This window comes from Protopterus annectens, chromosome 7.part0 (assembly GCF_019279795.1).
Source record: "Protopterus annectens isolate FY-2018-M chromosome 7.part0, PAN1.0, whole genome shotgun sequence".
Taxonomy (NCBI): Eukaryota; Metazoa; Chordata; order Ceratodontiformes; family Protopteridae; genus Protopterus; species Protopterus annectens.
The window spans coordinates 619,427,009-619,444,721 of record NC_056739.1 but is presented as its reverse complement, the minus strand read 5'-3'; the positions used below and the strand labels follow the sequence as shown (position 1 = coordinate 619,444,721).

Sequence of the window (17,713 nt, the reverse complement as noted above, 5' to 3'; positions counted from 1 at the left end):
TGATGGCAACAAAGACCCAGCTACCTGCAAGAAAAATTCTGCAGGCTTTGGGCTTCATGGCATCCTGCTAATTCCATATGCAAGACTGCATATGAGGAAGCTACAATGGTATCTAAAAAGTGTTTGGACTCAACATTGCCACATCTGGAAACAATAATAACTCTTATTCCTTGCCTGCAACAAGAGTTTCGATGGTGGGCTCTGGCCTGTCACCACAGCAAGGGACAGCCTTTCACTTTACCCACAGCCAGGCAGACAGTAACAACGGATGCATCAGATTATGCCTGGGGGGCATACATGGCAGGAAAATGTATTCAGGGCACGTGGCCCGCAGACCAAATGCATCTTCATATCAATCAAAAAGAGATGCTAGCTGTACAGAATGCCCTGCCAGCCTTCAAGGATCTACTACATCGAGGACAACTATTAATAAAGATGGACAATACTACAGTTATATGGTACATAAACAAGCAAGGGGGCACACATTCCTACCCCCTCTGCAGGCAAACCATGACTTTGTGGAACACAGCACTGACCTATCAAGTACATCTGCAGGCACAATTCCTGCCAGGAAAGAAAAATACTCTGGCAGACGATCTAAGCAGAAATCTCATGGACCCTCACAAGTGGAAACTATAACAAGGAAATGGGGATGCCCAGACATAGATCTTTTTGCCTCCCCTCACAACTGCCAACTACAGAGATTTTGCACAAGGACTTATCACTCACAAGCATGGAAAGTGGATGCTCTATCTTTCAGCTGGAAAACCCTAACAGTTTAGGCCTTTCCATCACTGCCTCTCCTTCCCAGGGTACTCCTAAAAGCCAGACAAGAGAAGCCAAAAATGATTCTGATTGCCCCAGACTGGCTACGCCAGCACTGGTACCCAATCCTAAAGAGCTTGTCTCAATGCCCAGCCTGGACTTTACCTCAAATTCCTGACCTTCTGACTCAACAAAACAATCAGATCCTGCACAGCCAACTCGGAACCTTAAATCTGGCTGCATGGCAAATCATATAGCCACTCAGAACACACCTCTCTCTAAAGTTGTTATGGATGTCATTTTGGAAGCCAGGAGGCCCAGCACCAGGAAATCTTATGCAGAAAAATGGAAGAGATTCTGTGCTTGGAACCAGGCCCAAGGACTTGAACCACTTGTTCCTAATATTCCTCAGATTTTACAATACCTGACTGAGATGCTGGACAAAGGCCTATCCTTCTCATCAATTAAGATCCATGCCTCTGCCATTTCAGCCCATTACAATACAGAACCTCCTATTTTCTCTCATCCACTGCTAAGACAGTACCTCAGCAGGGCAAAAAACATAAGACCCCCAAGGAGAGCACCGATACCTACATGGGACCTCAGCTTTGTCTTGGAAAAGCTCACACTGCCTCCTTTTGAGCCAGCCAATACAGCTGATATAAAATTCTTATTATTTAAAACTGCGATGCTCCTAGCAATAACTTCAGCAAGAAGAGTCTCAAGAGTTGCAGGCATTAATGACAGTGGAACCTTTTATCATTTTTCATCCAGACATGGTTTCTCTAAGGACAAACCCAACATTTATGCCAAATGTAGTATCCAGTGTGGCTCTTAACCAAACCATTCATTTGCCAACATTTTATCCAAATCCCCAGAATAAAGGGGAAAGATCTCTGCACTCTTTGGACATACACAGGCAGCTGCACTTCTACTTGGACAAATCAAAAGCTTTCAGAAAAACTGAGCAACTGTTTGTAGCATATGCTGCAGGATCACAAGGAAAGGCTATCTCAAAGCAGACTATTTCAAAATGGATAGGACACTGTATTCGTTTCTGCTATGCACAGCCTGGCAGGTCAGTGCCTAAGAATATTAGGCCACATTCGACCAGGGCAGCAGCCACTTCAGCAGCCTTTCTCAGAGGAGTACCAACCAAGGAAATTTTGGAGGCTGCAACTTGGGAGTTCAGTGCACACTTTTACCAAGCACTATAACTTACCTCTTTACTCTAAATCCAGAGCAGGCTTTGCCACTGCAGTTCTGCAGGACCTCATAGCCACTCCTAATCCTATTTAGACCCAGCCGCCCTACCTCAGCTTTGGGATTCAACCCAAGTGTAGTGACTGCAACAGTGAAACACAATGAACATAGTACAGTTGTGTACCTACCATAAATGTAGATGTTCGAGTGCATTCACTGTTGCAGTCCAGGTTACCCGCCCTCCATCCCCCTTTCTTTGCTGGGACTTATCTATATTTCTCTATCCTATACAACCTGTGTGGTGTATTTGCTTGTAGATGAAGGTATTGTTTTTATTTTACTGTATGTTTTTATAAGCAATATGTATTGCCTACCTTCTTGGGGGCACCTGACATCTGGGACAAGAAAAACTGAAGAAAATGGCGTTGGCTGCATCTTATATACCCCTGGCACACTGACGTCAGGGAAGAGGCGACAGCAACCGACGCCGGACCAGGACTTTGGAATTCAGGCCGACTGCGGGTAGCCTGCCAGCAGGTTAACCCAAGTGTAATGACTGCAATAGTGAATACACTCGAACATCTACATTTATGGTAGGTACACAACTGTACTTTATGTGAATAAACAAACTCATAGTACTTTCAAATTACTGGATTTTGCGAAATAAACCTCTTGGGCTTTTTGGTATATATGTAATATTATCGGTAAAGGCAGAAATGCTCAAGTCATTTACCATCACTTGCTAAAGTAATTTATCATTTTAATACACATTTGAGAACTTTACGATGCAACTGAATAACTCACAAGCACTGTAATACTCTTGTAATGTCTTTTGTAAGAAAATCTCTCTTATTAGTGGAAGAAACCTGCCAAGTAACTGCACAATGTGAATAAAATCAATATTCTGTTGTCTTAAACTCAATAACTCTTTAGTTGCACTTTGTGAATAACTGCACACAGCACACTGAAATGTTCCCAAAATGGCAGTACCGTACTAGGCAACTCTTTACAGAACAAGAAGCACTTTGCAAATAGACACACCCAGCACAAGAAATTTTTCGAAATGGCTATACTTTTACTGTATTACAGGACGTAGTTGCACTTTGCACACAATAAACTCTTTGAAATACACGCACAGTAAAAAGCACACACTATAAGCACTTTTACACACTTTGAGATACTTCAAATAACTGTAGTTATGCCCTTGATACAATATAAAGTTGTAGTTATGCCCAAATGCACTTTGCCAAAACACAGTCACCTTGCTTTATTTTGCTCAATATGCCCTTTATATTTCTTTATTATATTCATTTTGCTCATTTAAGCCCTTTTATGCCCAATATACTTTTCTTGTGCCCGTTTTACTCTAAATATGCCCAACTTTGCCTTGAACACACTCGTTCTGCTTTAAATATGCTTGTTTTGCTTTGCAGTTAATCGTTCTAGCAAATACTTTTATCTTAAACATTTTCTTTAGTTAACAAACCTTTCGTACTTTCCACTTGCCTGATAATGTGGTTTGTGCCCTTGTAATGCCCCTTTATTGTCTTTCATATCAAGTAAACAGTTTGTGTTACTTCTCATTACATTTGTTTCATTCTGGCTATGTTTGTGCACTTTTCTGTTGGTTTTACCTTCACTGTTGTCTTTGCACCTCATGGCTCCTATTATTTTTCTCTCTTTGATCCCAATAATGACACCATGTTGCTTTCGTGTCTAGGACATGAATAAATGAGTCTTCGTGGGTTATTTTCAAGCAGCTTTACTTCATGCAAACACATTATTACTGTTGACTATTGACTCTAACTTAAGTAACGTGTACAACTAATGGCGAAGATCTTGCATGCTCACTCCGTAGCTGCTCCTTCAAAAATGGCACTAGGTGTTTGCACGTGTGGGATATATATATATATATATATATGTGTGTGCACGCACAGCCTCATGTGCTTCTTAAAGACATGCCACACATTTTATACTATGATCTACACTGTGTATTGTCTCATGTTGTATATGGTGGGATATACAGTTTAGGATATTTTCACAGTGGTAATGCTGTTACCTGGTGGGATATATATATATATATATATATATATATATATATATATATATATATATATATATATGGCTGCTAAACAAAGCATTTTCCTATTATTGATTTTGAGATGTGATACGCGTGTTTTGTATTATTAAAATATGGTATATCCTGGGCATATATGGTTATATTTAAGGAATTCATGTAGATGATGACGCTGCCACCTGCCTGCTTTTTTTCTGTCAAGCCTAATTATACTGAAACCAGGTGGGCAATTTCATTGCCATTTGTGCCTTTTTTTCAGACATGTTTCCATAGCTGTGATGATATCTGGGGAATATGTAGCAATACAAGAATGTATGTCTTGGATTTTATTGCATATACTTCTAAGATTGACATTTAGGAAGAGAAGGCTGTAATTGGGGGATAGAAGATGAAAAGAGTGATTCATTTAAAACTGTGATGTTATGGGAGTCTTTTGCTGTTGTGTGGGGCCAGGATTTGGATGACTGTCTCCACTGATTTTTTTGGGTGGAAATTTTATGAAGGAAAGTATCTAGCCAAATGCATTTGTGCTTTAGTTTTACTGGATTTTGTATGGTAACATACTTAGATTTAAGGTACTTGTAACTGAAAAATCTAAGAAGGTTTGCTGGTATAGTGTGGCCAAAAAGTCAAACATCCCCACAGATCCAGCAACCATAACAACACCAGCACAAACTTCAACAATCAAGACCCCATCAACACCTAATCTGAGGACACAATCCCACCTCCCTGAGATCCTCACAATAAAAAAAAGTACACTCACTAACAACTCCACCCCTTGCAAAAAAGACCACAGTAAAGTGAACTTCTCAAAACTTGCTGTCCACTTCCGACTTGGTGGAACTTCTACTCCTGCCCCGAGGCTGTTTCTACAAGCTCTTTACTGCAACACCACCAGGACTAATACCAGCACCTGCAGGCAAAAGACTCAAAGAGCAGAGGAACAACAAAAAAGGCAAAAGTGAACCCCAGGTGGAAACAAAACCAAAACAACAAACAATAAAAAAATGCTAATACAAGAAAAAGACTAAAAAAAACACAAAACACCCTAAACCACTATAAAAGTAAGACACCCTTGATCACTAATCAAAAAAACTAAAAGCTAAAAAAAAATCATAAAGCAAAAAAGACTCAAAAAGAGAAAAATAAGAAAAAATTTAGCAGGATTAGCTCAGAGAAATCAAACTATCATGCTCAGAACTAGAACTAGATCAAAATGATGTACTGAATACTGATCCATGAGACACATACTAAGACCTTGACAACAAATGAACAAACTTCCCCCCTCCCCAAAAGGAGAGATATTCCAAAGGAAAACAGCCCAGCCCCCAAACATCTCCCCAAAGCAAAAAGACCTGCTCCAAAGCAAAAAAACAGCAGCCAAACAGGGTGAAAACAAAAATGTGTCTCACCAACTCCCTGGAACGAACTCACCCACAATTATGCACAGCTAATGAGTGTCAATAATCCTCTTCTGGCGCAATTCAACACAGCTGTTTGGCAATGACACAACTCCCTCCCCACTTCTAGAAGAGTGGTGACCACCGACTCCCTGGCCCACACCCCTTTAGAGCCACAAAGTGCTTAGCCACAGAGCCCCAGAGAGGGATCATAATGGACCTCATAAATAAAGACATAGGGAATTTGCAGACTTTGGATCCACCCAGTTTGGCTTTGTCACTTTTTGCATTGGCCTTTTAAAAAACAGTGACTTCCTGAAACATGCGATTAAGGCCATTTTAAGGGAGGAAAACTTCTCAACAGCCCTCAAATAGGAATTAAGGCGGTCTCATACAATACCCCACCCAAAATGTCATCTAAACGCATCATAACGGTATCATCACAAAACTGGATCAGTTGCAAACTGGCTGTAACACAGACAGGCCAAACCAAGAGTTGCTGGTCAAAGATGTCACTCAGGGTCACTGTCACAAGTGGTGTCCAACAGGGCTCAGTCCCACAAGCCTCAGTCCTGGGCCCTCCTTTTCCTCAGCAAATTTGGACACTAGCAGGGCTCGGCACAAAGGCAACACTGGGCAAACTACAAACAAAAGTTGCTAGAAACGATCCACATCAGACAAAGATAAGAAGGGTCTCACAGAATATCCTGAAAGGATAACTGGTGCCAGAGCCACGCCTGAAGTTAAATGCCAAAATGGCAAAGTCAAACCCTTTGGGAAAATAAGGTTACCCCTAGCTACCAAATAGGTGGCAATCCACTGAGCACAGAAGAAGTTAACAGATCAACCCAGGTGGATAGTAGATTGTGGGACCCATCCTCCATGTGTACCAAGTTACTAAGAAAGTCGTTAGCTGAAGTAGTACCATGCGAAGGGATTCTCATCTGAGAGGTATCTCATATCACATAGTCATAGTCATCCTCTCCATCATCACTCACATCAATTACAATGATTTGATTGGTACAATGCATACCCGACAGGACACCTGAGCACACACCTGCAGCAGCAAAAGTTCCTCACCAAAAAGGATAAAGGGTAAAAAAAATCTGTCCTCTGAAGAACTCTGGAAAGAACTCCAGACTCTATTCAGTATTCAGCCTTGCTCAGAGGTGGTGACCTCTGCAACATACAAGGCCATGTCAAACCCAGATTTGATGAATAATGTCACCTCAAAAAAATCTAGATCCATCAGGGAGAAGGAGGAGACTTAAACCCCCAAAACTTTATTAATAGGGCTGGAGGGAGGGATAGATCTATTACCCACTCCCTATGCTGTGGATGCTGTGGGAACAAAATGTGAGAGGCAGAGCACCTGCATGGGCTGGCCCTGTGAGAAAGAATGTGAAAAATGGATGATGGAGAGGAGAATATACCCCCCACCAGGGATTACCTCAGTGTCACTGCTCGCACACAGCAAAAAAAAAATAATGGGTCCCCATACTAAAGGGGTGGCGTAAGCCACAAAACGATGGGCTAGGCTTGTAAATGCCCTCGGGCAGATAGCCTAGTATAAACCTATGAACCTATGTTGTGGTGATTGATAGACTTAATAACTGTTGGTGTAGTGAGTATGGGTAGGACTAATAATCACATTTACTTGGGAGGAATGGTAGTTGGTAGAGAGTACTAATATGCTGAGGAAGCACACACATAAAGTTTTAGAGAGTCAGAGACATTTTTTTCCTAATATGTAAATTAGGTTTTGATAAAAATGAAGATATTAGTTTGTACTGTTAAATGTTACTGGGCAAGAGTGGTAGAGTAGTTCTAGTTACAGCAGTATAAGTTCTAAAAGGAGAGTCTAAGTACAGCACTTTAAGTAAACGAGTCAGAGATGCTAATTGTAGGGCAATGGTGATTGGGATATGTTCTGATAGCTGTAATGCTGAGATGGATTGGAAGTGAAGGGTGGAGATGGGGTAATTTAAATGTAGAGTAAGAGGGGGTAAGTGGGAATTGTGAGGGTAGGGTAGGGGAGCAGAGTGAGCCTAAACATTGCAAGGGTGAACGGAACAGGGGGACAAGCACTCTACCAGCAAAGTAACAGTGTTGAGAAAAACAGTAAGGCTTGGCTATGGCAAAGGTAAGAAGGTCTCCAGATATAACTGTATGAGTTGAACAGTGTAAAATAGAAGCTGAGAGAGGGAAAGGGAGAATTACAGGGAGCAGTAGACAAGCACAGTAAAAGTAAGCAGAAATTTACATGTGTAGTTAAACATTTAGAAGGTTAGCAGCAAGATACTGTAGTAAAGGAAGAAAAGGAGAAGGAAGTAGTCTGAAAAAGAGGCAAAGCATATAGTTTGTCCTGTTTCAGTGGGGTTGGGGGTGATGGCAAGCTATGTATTTACAGTTACTGTGAACTACAAAAAACCTGCTAAACTTATTGCCCATTATTTTGGGCTGTAGTACATACCAGAGGTATAGGTGGTGTTGAGGGTTCTATGGAGCCATGTCTTGTAATATAGAGAGTGCACCAATACAGCTACCTATTTCAGGTTTCTGTAGACGGACACTCAGCTGTCCCTGTAGTTTGATTCTACATGATGCAAGTCTTAGCTTATGTTAATTTTACTGGTTTACACATACATATGTTCTTTAAATGCACATTCTTGGCCCTTTCAAGGATGGACGTCAGGCTTGGGTGATAGTTTCTGGACAGTGATAGTTCCTATGTAGCCTGTGCAGTGTATTACTGGGACTGGTTTGGTCAGGGTCAGCAGAGGTGGGTATCTGCTTTAACTGCACACACTTCTTTCTTTCAAGGATGGACTTCAGGCTTGGGTGATGGTTCCTGGACAGTGATAGTTCCTGTGCAGCCATTGCAATGTATTAGCTGGAACTGGTTTGGTCAGGGTCAGCAGAGGAGGAGTAGAGATGATTTGTTATGACTAGAGACCAGGGGCTGCAGAAAAGACATGTATTTCAACAAGCCACGTTGCTTCGCTAGGGACGGCTTACACCTGTCACCCCTGGGCTTTCGAATACTGGCTAAGGCTCTTGCCACCCCCTTAGTGCCTTCTTTAGGCAAGGCTCAAAAGACAAACCCACCTCCATAGGCAATACAGGGAAAAAGAAACTAAGGGTAATGCTGCTCAACGCCAGAAGTCTAAACCTCAAAATGCACGCACTCGAGACTCTCCTCAGTATGGAGAACATTGATGTCTGTGCAGTAACAGAGACCTGGTTCAAGGCTCCCGAAAGCACCCCAGCACTACCAGGTTATACTTCATACCATGCTTTTCAGCCACAAAACTCAGACCGAACCACAAAAGGAGGGGGAGTATCCATATACATCAAAAATACCCACACCTCCAGGTTAGTAGCACTGCACGAAGCAACGGAAACCATCCACGTGCAACTAACAGTGGGCAAAACTGCCTTTCAGTTTATAGCCTGCTTCAGACCACCCTCCCAAACTCAGGAACCCCACTCGGCCTTCCTGAGAACACTGGAGAACATGAAGGTCTCTCCAAACATCATCATATTGGGTGACTTCAACTACCCAAACATTGACTGGGTAAACTACTCAAGCCCACACACCCTCGCCCAACGGTTCCTAGAATTTATAAACGCAAATGCTATGGAACAACTGGTCACCACCCCCACAAGAGGGGAAAACATATTGGATCTGGTCATCACAAACATAGGGACTCTATGTTCCATACCAGAGGTATACCTCTCACTGGTAAGGTCAGACCACAAATTAATCTCACTGGACATCCATATCCCGTCCCCACCCCCAGCCATGGTAACCACGGTGAAGAACTTCTCAAAAGCAAACTTCACACTTCTCAAAACTGAGGTGGTATCCTTCAAAGCCCCTGGGCCAGTGGAAGACACGGCTCAAACCGCAGAATCCTTCACAAATGCATTCTATGGACACCTACAGGAATGTATGGATTGTGCTATCCCAAATAAAACCAAGACTCACTCCTCCAAAGGCAGGAGACCTGTCTGGTGGACCCCGGCCATAAATAAGCTATACAACAAAAGGAGGAAGCTACTACATGATAAAGCAAAATCCCAAAAAGGGAAGGCATCTCTGATCAGTACTAGCAAGAAACTACGATCCCTCATAAAAATCATCTAAGGCCAGCTTCGAAAGAAAAATTGTACAAGATACTAAGGACAATCACAAGGCCCTCTTTAGTTATGTCAGGAACCTGGGCGGCAACTCCCAGATATGCTCCGAGTTAGTGCAAAATGACAAAAAATACACTGAACCCACAGACATTGCCAACATCCTGGCAGACAGATTCAGTGCAAATTTCTCCCCCCCATCCCCCCCAAAAGAGCAAATTTCCATCCCAACAGTGTATAACCTCCCAGACATCACAGATGATCAGGTGAGAGCTGCCCTCTCCAAAACAAAAAACACAGCATCAATGGGACTGGACGGTGTCCCAGGCTGCGTCTTACACGAGCTACAAGATGAACTCAACCCTCACATTACGTCACTGTTCATGCTCAGCCTTACCACAGGATATGTACCCAAGGAATGGCGTACAGCAACGGTGGTCCTGCTCCACAAGGGAGGTGCCACAACGGACCCCGGAAACTATCGCCCTATAAGCCTGACTAGCCTGGTCTGCAAAGCTATGGAGCGTATCATCATGGAACTCATAAACAATGATATTGGAAACCTTCAGACACTGGATCCTACCCAGTTCGGCTTTGTTAAAGGCAGATCTTGCCTCTTGAACCTGGTCGACTTCTCTGAAACAGTTACCAGGGCCATAGACGAAGGGAAGGTAGTCCACACAGCCTACCTGGACCTCGCAAAAGCCTTCGACACAATACCCCACTCAGGTATCATAAATAAGCTCACTAGCTTAAATATCAACCCCTATGTCACAAGATGGGTTGCAAACTGGCTCAGGGATAGAACCCACATGGTCAGAATTGCAGGTGCCTTGTCAGACTCTAAACCAGTTACAAGTGGAGTCCCACAAGGTTCAGTCCTGGGACCTCTCTTGTTCAGTATTTATTTCTCTGAGGTACAGGCAAACACGGGAAGACTATGGCTGACCAAGTTCGCAGATGACTGCAAACTAGGTGCCATAATAGACTTCTCCGGCTGACACAAGCATCCTCCAAAAGGGTCTCACAGAGACAGATAACTGGTGCCAAAGTCATGGCCTGAAGCTAAATGCTAAAAAATGCATAGTCATCCCCTTTGGGAAAAACAAAGTGCCCACAGACTACCACATAGGAGGTAACACATTAAGTACGGAGGAAGTAATTAGGGATTTGGAGACCCAAGTAGATAGTAATCTCTCCTTTGACAATCATGTTGCCAAAGTGGTTAGAAAGACCTTCTATATAGCCCACCTCATCACGAAAGGTTTCACATCTAGATCAAGAGAGGTCTTTGTGCCACTCTATTCATCAATCATCAGGCCCATAATTGAATACAATGCCCCATTTGGGATGTACCTTACCTGACACTTGCAGCAACTGGAAAGACCCCAAAAGTACCTCACCAAGAGGATTAAGGGACTCAAACAGATGCCCTATGCAGTTAGGCTAAAGAAACTCCAGCTGTACTCAGTTGCTTACCGCCTACTCAGAGGCGATCTGTTCCTGACATATAAAGCCATGTCCAACCCAGAATTAATGGACATGCTCCAACTCAAGAAATCCAAATCCCTTAGAGCTACACGTTCTACAGACTTAAACCTCAGCACAGAAATAAATAGGACATGATGGAGGGACAGATTCATATCCCAGAGGCTCCCCTCACTCGAACAAAATCCCAGTCCAGGTTAGGCAGAGCCCCTCACTGACCCTCTTCAAGAGAAATCTTGACGAGTGGATAGGAGATCGTAAGTATACCCCCGGGATCTCTTCTGGGTCCCTGCTAGACAGAGGCACAATAAACTAACCGTAAAGGGGCTATATTCTGTGACCTACTATTCAAAGGCAAAGTCTACAAATCTAAAAGGGTGGCGAAAGCCAAACACACTCTGGCTAGGCTTATAAATGCCCTAGGGCAGATAGCCTAGTATCAACCTATGAACATATTTAGTTTGAGTTCAAAGATGGTGCCTACAGGAAACAACAGAGCACAAAGGGGAGGAATGGATAATGGGAAAACAGAGCTCAGTCAAGGGATGGCTGATCAGGAAACTCACTACTAAAACAAATAGTAGGAAAGAGTGATAGACACAACAAGCAAAATTTATTTTAAGATTATGGAATAGTTTTCACTTAAACATTGGAAGCAAAATAATGGATACAAGTAGCAATCAGCATTATGAAATTGTATATACAAAATAATAGAGATCATGTTTTTTGTGACATTTTGTACTGGTGACTAAATGTAATGGATTTGATATATGTTGTTTAAAAAAAAGTTACTGAACATTTGTTGATAATTTTATAAGATTAGGGGTTGGGGAACAATTAATTCTGTTAACATATAGGATGTTAGGCAGTCCTAGTCTTAATTAAAGTGATCTAGAAAGATGTTTTTGGCTGACATGGCTGTCTCTGTGCAGTAATCTGTCAGGAACCATGGGTTGTGAAGTTGGCTGACTTGAGAGCTGAGTGTGCAATAGTGTGTCAGGAGCTATGGGTTGTGAGGTTGGCTGGCATGAGAGCTGTGTGTCCAATAGTGTGTCAAGAGCTGCGGGTTGTGAGGTTGGTTCACATGCAAGCTGAGTATAATAGTGTGTCAACAGCCGCAAGTTGTGAGGTTGACTGACATGGCTCCCTCAGTGGGTCAGGAGTGGTGGGTTGTGAGGTTGGCTGACATGGCTGCCTGAGTATACAGTAGTGACTCAGGAGCTGTGGGTTGTAAGGTTGGCTGACATGGCGGCTTCAGTGTGCAATAGTATGTCAGGTGCAGTGGGTTGTGAGGTTGACTGACATGCGGGCCAAGTGTACAATAGTGTGTCAGGACTTGCAGGTTGTGAGTTTGATTTACATGCAAAGTGAGTGTGCAGTAGTGTGTCAGCAGCTGCGGGTTGTGAAGTTGGCTGACATGGCTGCCTTGGTGTGCAGTAATGTGTCAGGAGCTGTGGGATGTGAGGTTGGCTGACATGGCTGCTTCAGTGTGCAGTAGTGTGATAAGAGTGGCGGATTATGAGGTTGACTGACATGCAAGTTGAGTATGCAATAGTGTTAGGAGCTGCAGGTTGTGAGGTTGGCTGACATGGCTACCTGAGTGTGTAGTAGTATTTCAGAAACACAGGTTTGTGAGGTGTGTCAGGAGCTGTGGGTTATGAGGATGGCTTACATGTGAGCAGTGTGTGCAGTAGTGTGTCAGGAGCTGCTGCAGGTTGTGAGACTGGCTTACTTGCAAGCTGTACTTGCAATAGTGTGTCAGGAGCCACAGGTTGTGAGTTTGGCTTACATGGAAGCTGTGTGTGAAACAGTGCGTCAGGAGCTGCGGGTTATGAGGTTGGCTGACATGCCTGCTGTGTGTGCAGTAGTGTGTGAAGAGACACGGGTTGTGAGGTTGGCTGACTTGGCTGCCTGAATGTGCAGTAGCATGTCAGGAGCCATTGGTTGTGAGGTTGGCTGATATGCGAGTTGAGTGAGCAATAGTGTGTCAGGAACTGTGGGTTGTGAGGTTGGCTGACATGACTGCCTGAGTGTGCAATAATGTGTCAGGAGCTTTGGGTTATGAGGTTGGCTTAGTGCCAGTGTGTGACAGATTGTGGATGTACAGGAGCATTTCTAGGTGAGTGTCAGCCCGCAGCAGTGTCTAATGGGTGGGGAGGTATGCACACTGGATAAAGGAGCTGCATCTGGCTGTAAAGTATTCTCTGAATGTAGTTTCATGTGGGGACTCTGCCCCCATGGGAAAGTACCAGTATGCATTTTTGGTTTGGTATGTAATTAAATTGTAGAGTGAGTGAGTGAGTGAGTGAGTGAGTGAGTGAGTGAGTGAGTGAGTGAGTGAGTGAGTGAGTGAGTGAGTGAGTGAGTGAAGGTTATTCAGTGGCTTGATACATAGTGGGTTTCCATGTTGGTGGTTCTATTAATGTTATTAAACTTTGTTGCATCACATGTATAACCTTGGGATTGTTAATACATTTATTGTTGGAGTTACTGATGTTTTTTTTCTTTGAATGAACCTGTCTTCCTATATTAATTGCTGTTTATGTTAAATGTCTGTCTCCTGCAGAAATCAGATATTACGAAGTTAGAAGGGGAACTTTATCATGCCCATTGTGATGTGCAGGGAAGTAAGAAAACAAAGCTTCTCATCACAAACAGGTACTTTAAGTCAAATTTGTTGACTAATTTGATGAGAATTCTGTGGATGTACATTTACGTTAAATGATCTATGGTTTGTGATGTCTGTTTTTCATTGTAGGAGGGTAATGTGTGTTAAGCAGCTGGAGATTATTGGTCATCTTAATCGAGAATGGAGTTACTCACTGGACGATTTTACTCTGTCCCCTTCAGTGGAAGGAGCATCGCTGAAGTTATATGTTCTGGTAATGTGACACACATCTGTTTTGTGTTTTTGCCAAGCTGTGTAGTTACAACATTGCAGTCTGATCTTGAAGTGTGCATCGCTAGTGCAGAAATGTGTTTGTTTGCTAGACCATATGCTGGGACACCAGATTAAAGACTGGGTGGGACATTCCTGTTACTCTGTGATATGTTTGTATGATGTCATATTTCTTTATTGATTACTTATAAAAGATGAATATTTGAATGAAGAATCATTTACCAACGTGAGAATTGTGTTTATGTACTATAAGCAGAGCTAGCATATAAAGTCTTTCTTAAACCCCTATGTATTTCATAATGTGACCTAGGCATATGCAGCATGCTGTTTGTGACATAATATCCATTTTTTCTTATGAAACCTGTTTATTAGCTTTTAACCCATTTATGCTTTAACTGTTGATAAAGGAATGTAGGAGACCTTAAGTATGGTAACATTTTCACTAATTCTGAAGTTACAGTAATCTAAACATTATCATAATTGAACTTTTCAGAGTAATTAAGGAAGCATTTTTCTATTCCAGCACTTTGTGGAAGCAAAGCAGAAAAAGTAATCTTGGATAGGTCTCCAGTTGCTCATGAGATGAGCACACATTTGAGCTTGACTTGGATAATATAGGTAACTTGAGAATGGAGTAATGGTTAAGGTGCTCATCTCTGAGGCATCAACACACCCTTAAGAGTCAACCTGGTAGTCAGGGACTTGGGGATAAATATAGACAGTAATCTATCATTTGACCATTATGTGTCTACGGTAATGAGTAAATCATTTTATTTTGTGCAACTTATAAATAAAGGTATGGTCCAAGGAGGTCATTGTTCCAAGATATTTGGCATTCATCAGACCTGTCATTGAGTACAATGCCCCTTTTGGTATGTACCTAATCAGGCATCCAACAATTGGAATATCCACAGAGATTCCTTACTAAAAGAACACAGGGCATAAATAACATGTCCTATGCAGAATGCCTCAAAGCCTTATCCTCGTATTCTGTCTCCTACAGGCTGTTGGGGGGGGGGGGGAATCTATGCCTACCATTTAAGGCAACTTTACACCCCACTCTGGACAGCCTGCATACCTGCAAAACATGCACCAGAATTACCTGTTCTAAAGACTTAAACCATGTTTATGATATAAATAGGAGCTGGAGGAGAGCTAGGTATGTATCCCAAAAACTACCCCTTCTCTGGAACAGACTGCATCCATGTAAAGCAGAGTTCCTCCCTAAACCAATTCCAGTGCAGCATGGACTGTTGAATGGAAACAGGAGATACATGCATGGTTTGGCACCTATGTCTCTAATGGACACAGGTAAACCTGTAAATCTGTGGTCCTGAACCATCAGGCCATGACCGGTACCGGAGCTGCCAGTCATGGAGTGAAACGAAAAAGTGAATGTGTGTATGTATGTGTATGAGTGTGTTTATTTGTCTGTCTGTGTTTGTGAGTGAATGCATGCATGCATGAAAACAGAATGTGTGTGTATGAGAGAGTGAACAGTGAGATCGAGTGAGATGTTATTTTTCACTCACTAAGCAGCATTTTTGGTGTTTAGCTAGTGTAAAGTAAATCAAGTAAAACGAATAAAGTGTGTGTGTATGTTTGTCTATGTGTGTGAGTGAATGAGTGCATGAAAGTTGAAGAGTCCATGTGTGTGTGTGTGTTTCTGTCTGCATGTGTGAGCGAATGCGTGCATGAAAGCAAGAGAGACTTTGTGTGAGAGAGAGATCGACATAGCATGAGAATGATCTTGTGTGAGGGAATGCATGCATGAATGCAAAAGAGGCTGTGTGTGTGTGTGTGTGTGTGTGTGTGTGTGTGTGTGTGTGTGTGTGTGTGTGTGTGTGTGTGAGAAAGACAGAGTGAAGAATGAGGGTGATCCCTGGCAGCAGCAATGAGATTTGCGTACTTTTAGACCATACCACGCAACCTCTTGTATAATAAAATCTGGATCATACCTCTCAGCCTCTTAGAGCAAGAAATCTGGACAAAGCCAAAAGTAATGGGGGAACACTTAAGTATTGCTGTTACAAACCTAGAAAGAAGATAGAAGTACAGGTTTTGCATTGCATTTTTGAATGGTATGAAGACTGAAACTCATTATTTTCTGACTTCAGACCTCAATGATCTGCCAGTGATTTGCCAAAAACAGTTTTATGAGAAACAGACCAAAAGTATGTCAAAAATCTACGCATTCTGTGAAAATCTGTACAGCTGAGAGGTATACTGGACAGAGCCATATAATAGGGACATATTTTAAATATTCCTCTATAAACTTCGAAAGTCTGTAAGGTTGTCATTAGATTTACATTCCTCTCGACCATAGAAGAGCATTGTTATGCTGTTAGGCAGAATGTACACTTATTTTTGTAATTATTGCCAACTGTCTTTTTATTGTACTTTTGGAACTTTCTAACCCAGGTCTCGGCTGAAAATGGACTTGTAGTCCAGCCATGCCTCCCCAGTAAACAAACGTAAAATAAATGTTATGCATTTTTATTATGCGCACACACTGCCTGGTCCATGGAAAATTGTCTTACATGAAAATGGTCCTTGGTACAAAAAGGGTTGGAGACCACTAATGTAAATGGTTCATATCCCTGGCCCATCTTGTAAATGTTTCATCTCCCAAGCCCTACTTACACTTACCAGGGTTAGCAGAACTTGTTTGAGGTTTGGAATGCTTGGCTAAGCTTAAAAAGGCCCCAGTGTTCATTAGCTTAGTACACACCATAAACCTGTGAGTGAGTTCTTATACTGTTTATGAAAAGCATTTGGCTGTCATGCCTACTACAGAATGATGGGCCTGATACAAGAATAACAACAAATTATCACAACTGCTGATGCAGTGTTTTTAAAACAGCCTAGTAGGCATAGTCTGCTGAAGGTAACATGTTTGCTAACCATTTATGTGAGTCTTAACATTTATAGCTTCATGTGCTGCTTTTGAGTATTTGTCAGTTGTCTTAAGATGACAAACATTGTCAGGAAGTGCTGAGTCATCTGTCATGCACATTGCACCCACCTATGTTTGTAATATAATTGGAGGGAAATTCTGCCACAAAACAGCAGGCACTTAGCCGATCATTCTACACCAACCTTTTTTTAAGTATAATAAACAAACACTGCAAGACTGTTATGACATATATTATACACAGATATGCAGCTGTGTACATATACACTAACTGTTTATGTGTCAGCATTTTTGTGTTGGCTAGCAAAAATGCAGCGTGTTCCTGAAGTCAGAACAATGCTTTTGCTGGCCAGCCATTTCAAAGAAAGCTGCAGGCAAATCAGTGGTGCACAAATTAATAAATCTTCAAAACAGTGTGACAGGTAGAGGGTTCAGGTTCCTCCCTCCTATTCCCAGAGCAGAGGCACCATGGCAGAAGCATGAGGAAGAGAGAGAGAGAAATGTGTCAACAAGTGAAAACCCAGAGGTGCAGCCTGAGTGAGGCAGGGTAAGAGGCACACACATTATGGACCTGCAGCCTGAGTGAAGCAGGTCTAGAGGTACACGTTACGGACCTGCAGCCTAAGTGAGGCAGGCTAAGAGGCACACACATTATGGACCTGCAGCCTAAGTGAAGCAGGTCTAGAAACCCACATTATGGACCTGCAACCTGAGTGAAGCAGGTCTAGAGGCACACATTATGGATCTGCAGCCTGAGTGAAGCAGGTCTAGAGACACACGTTACGGACCTGCACCCTAAGTGAAGCAGGTCTAGAGGCACACGTTAC

General features: G+C 42.5%; 1 protein-coding gene across 1 annotated transcript in view; it reads left to right on the top strand.

The window, feature by feature from the left end:
• The window catches only part of VPS13C (vacuolar protein sorting 13 homolog C), a 6,956,796-nt gene that overhangs the window by 6,785,995 nt on the left and 153,088 nt on the right, over positions 1–17,713 (top strand). The window contains exons 82-83 of the mRNA XM_044076309.1: positions 13,640–13,731; positions 13,832–13,955. Coding sequence (XP_043932244.1) covers positions 13,640–13,731; positions 13,832–13,955 — 216 coding nt within the window. The remainder of the gene's footprint in view (positions 1–13,639; positions 13,732–13,831; positions 13,956–17,713) is intronic.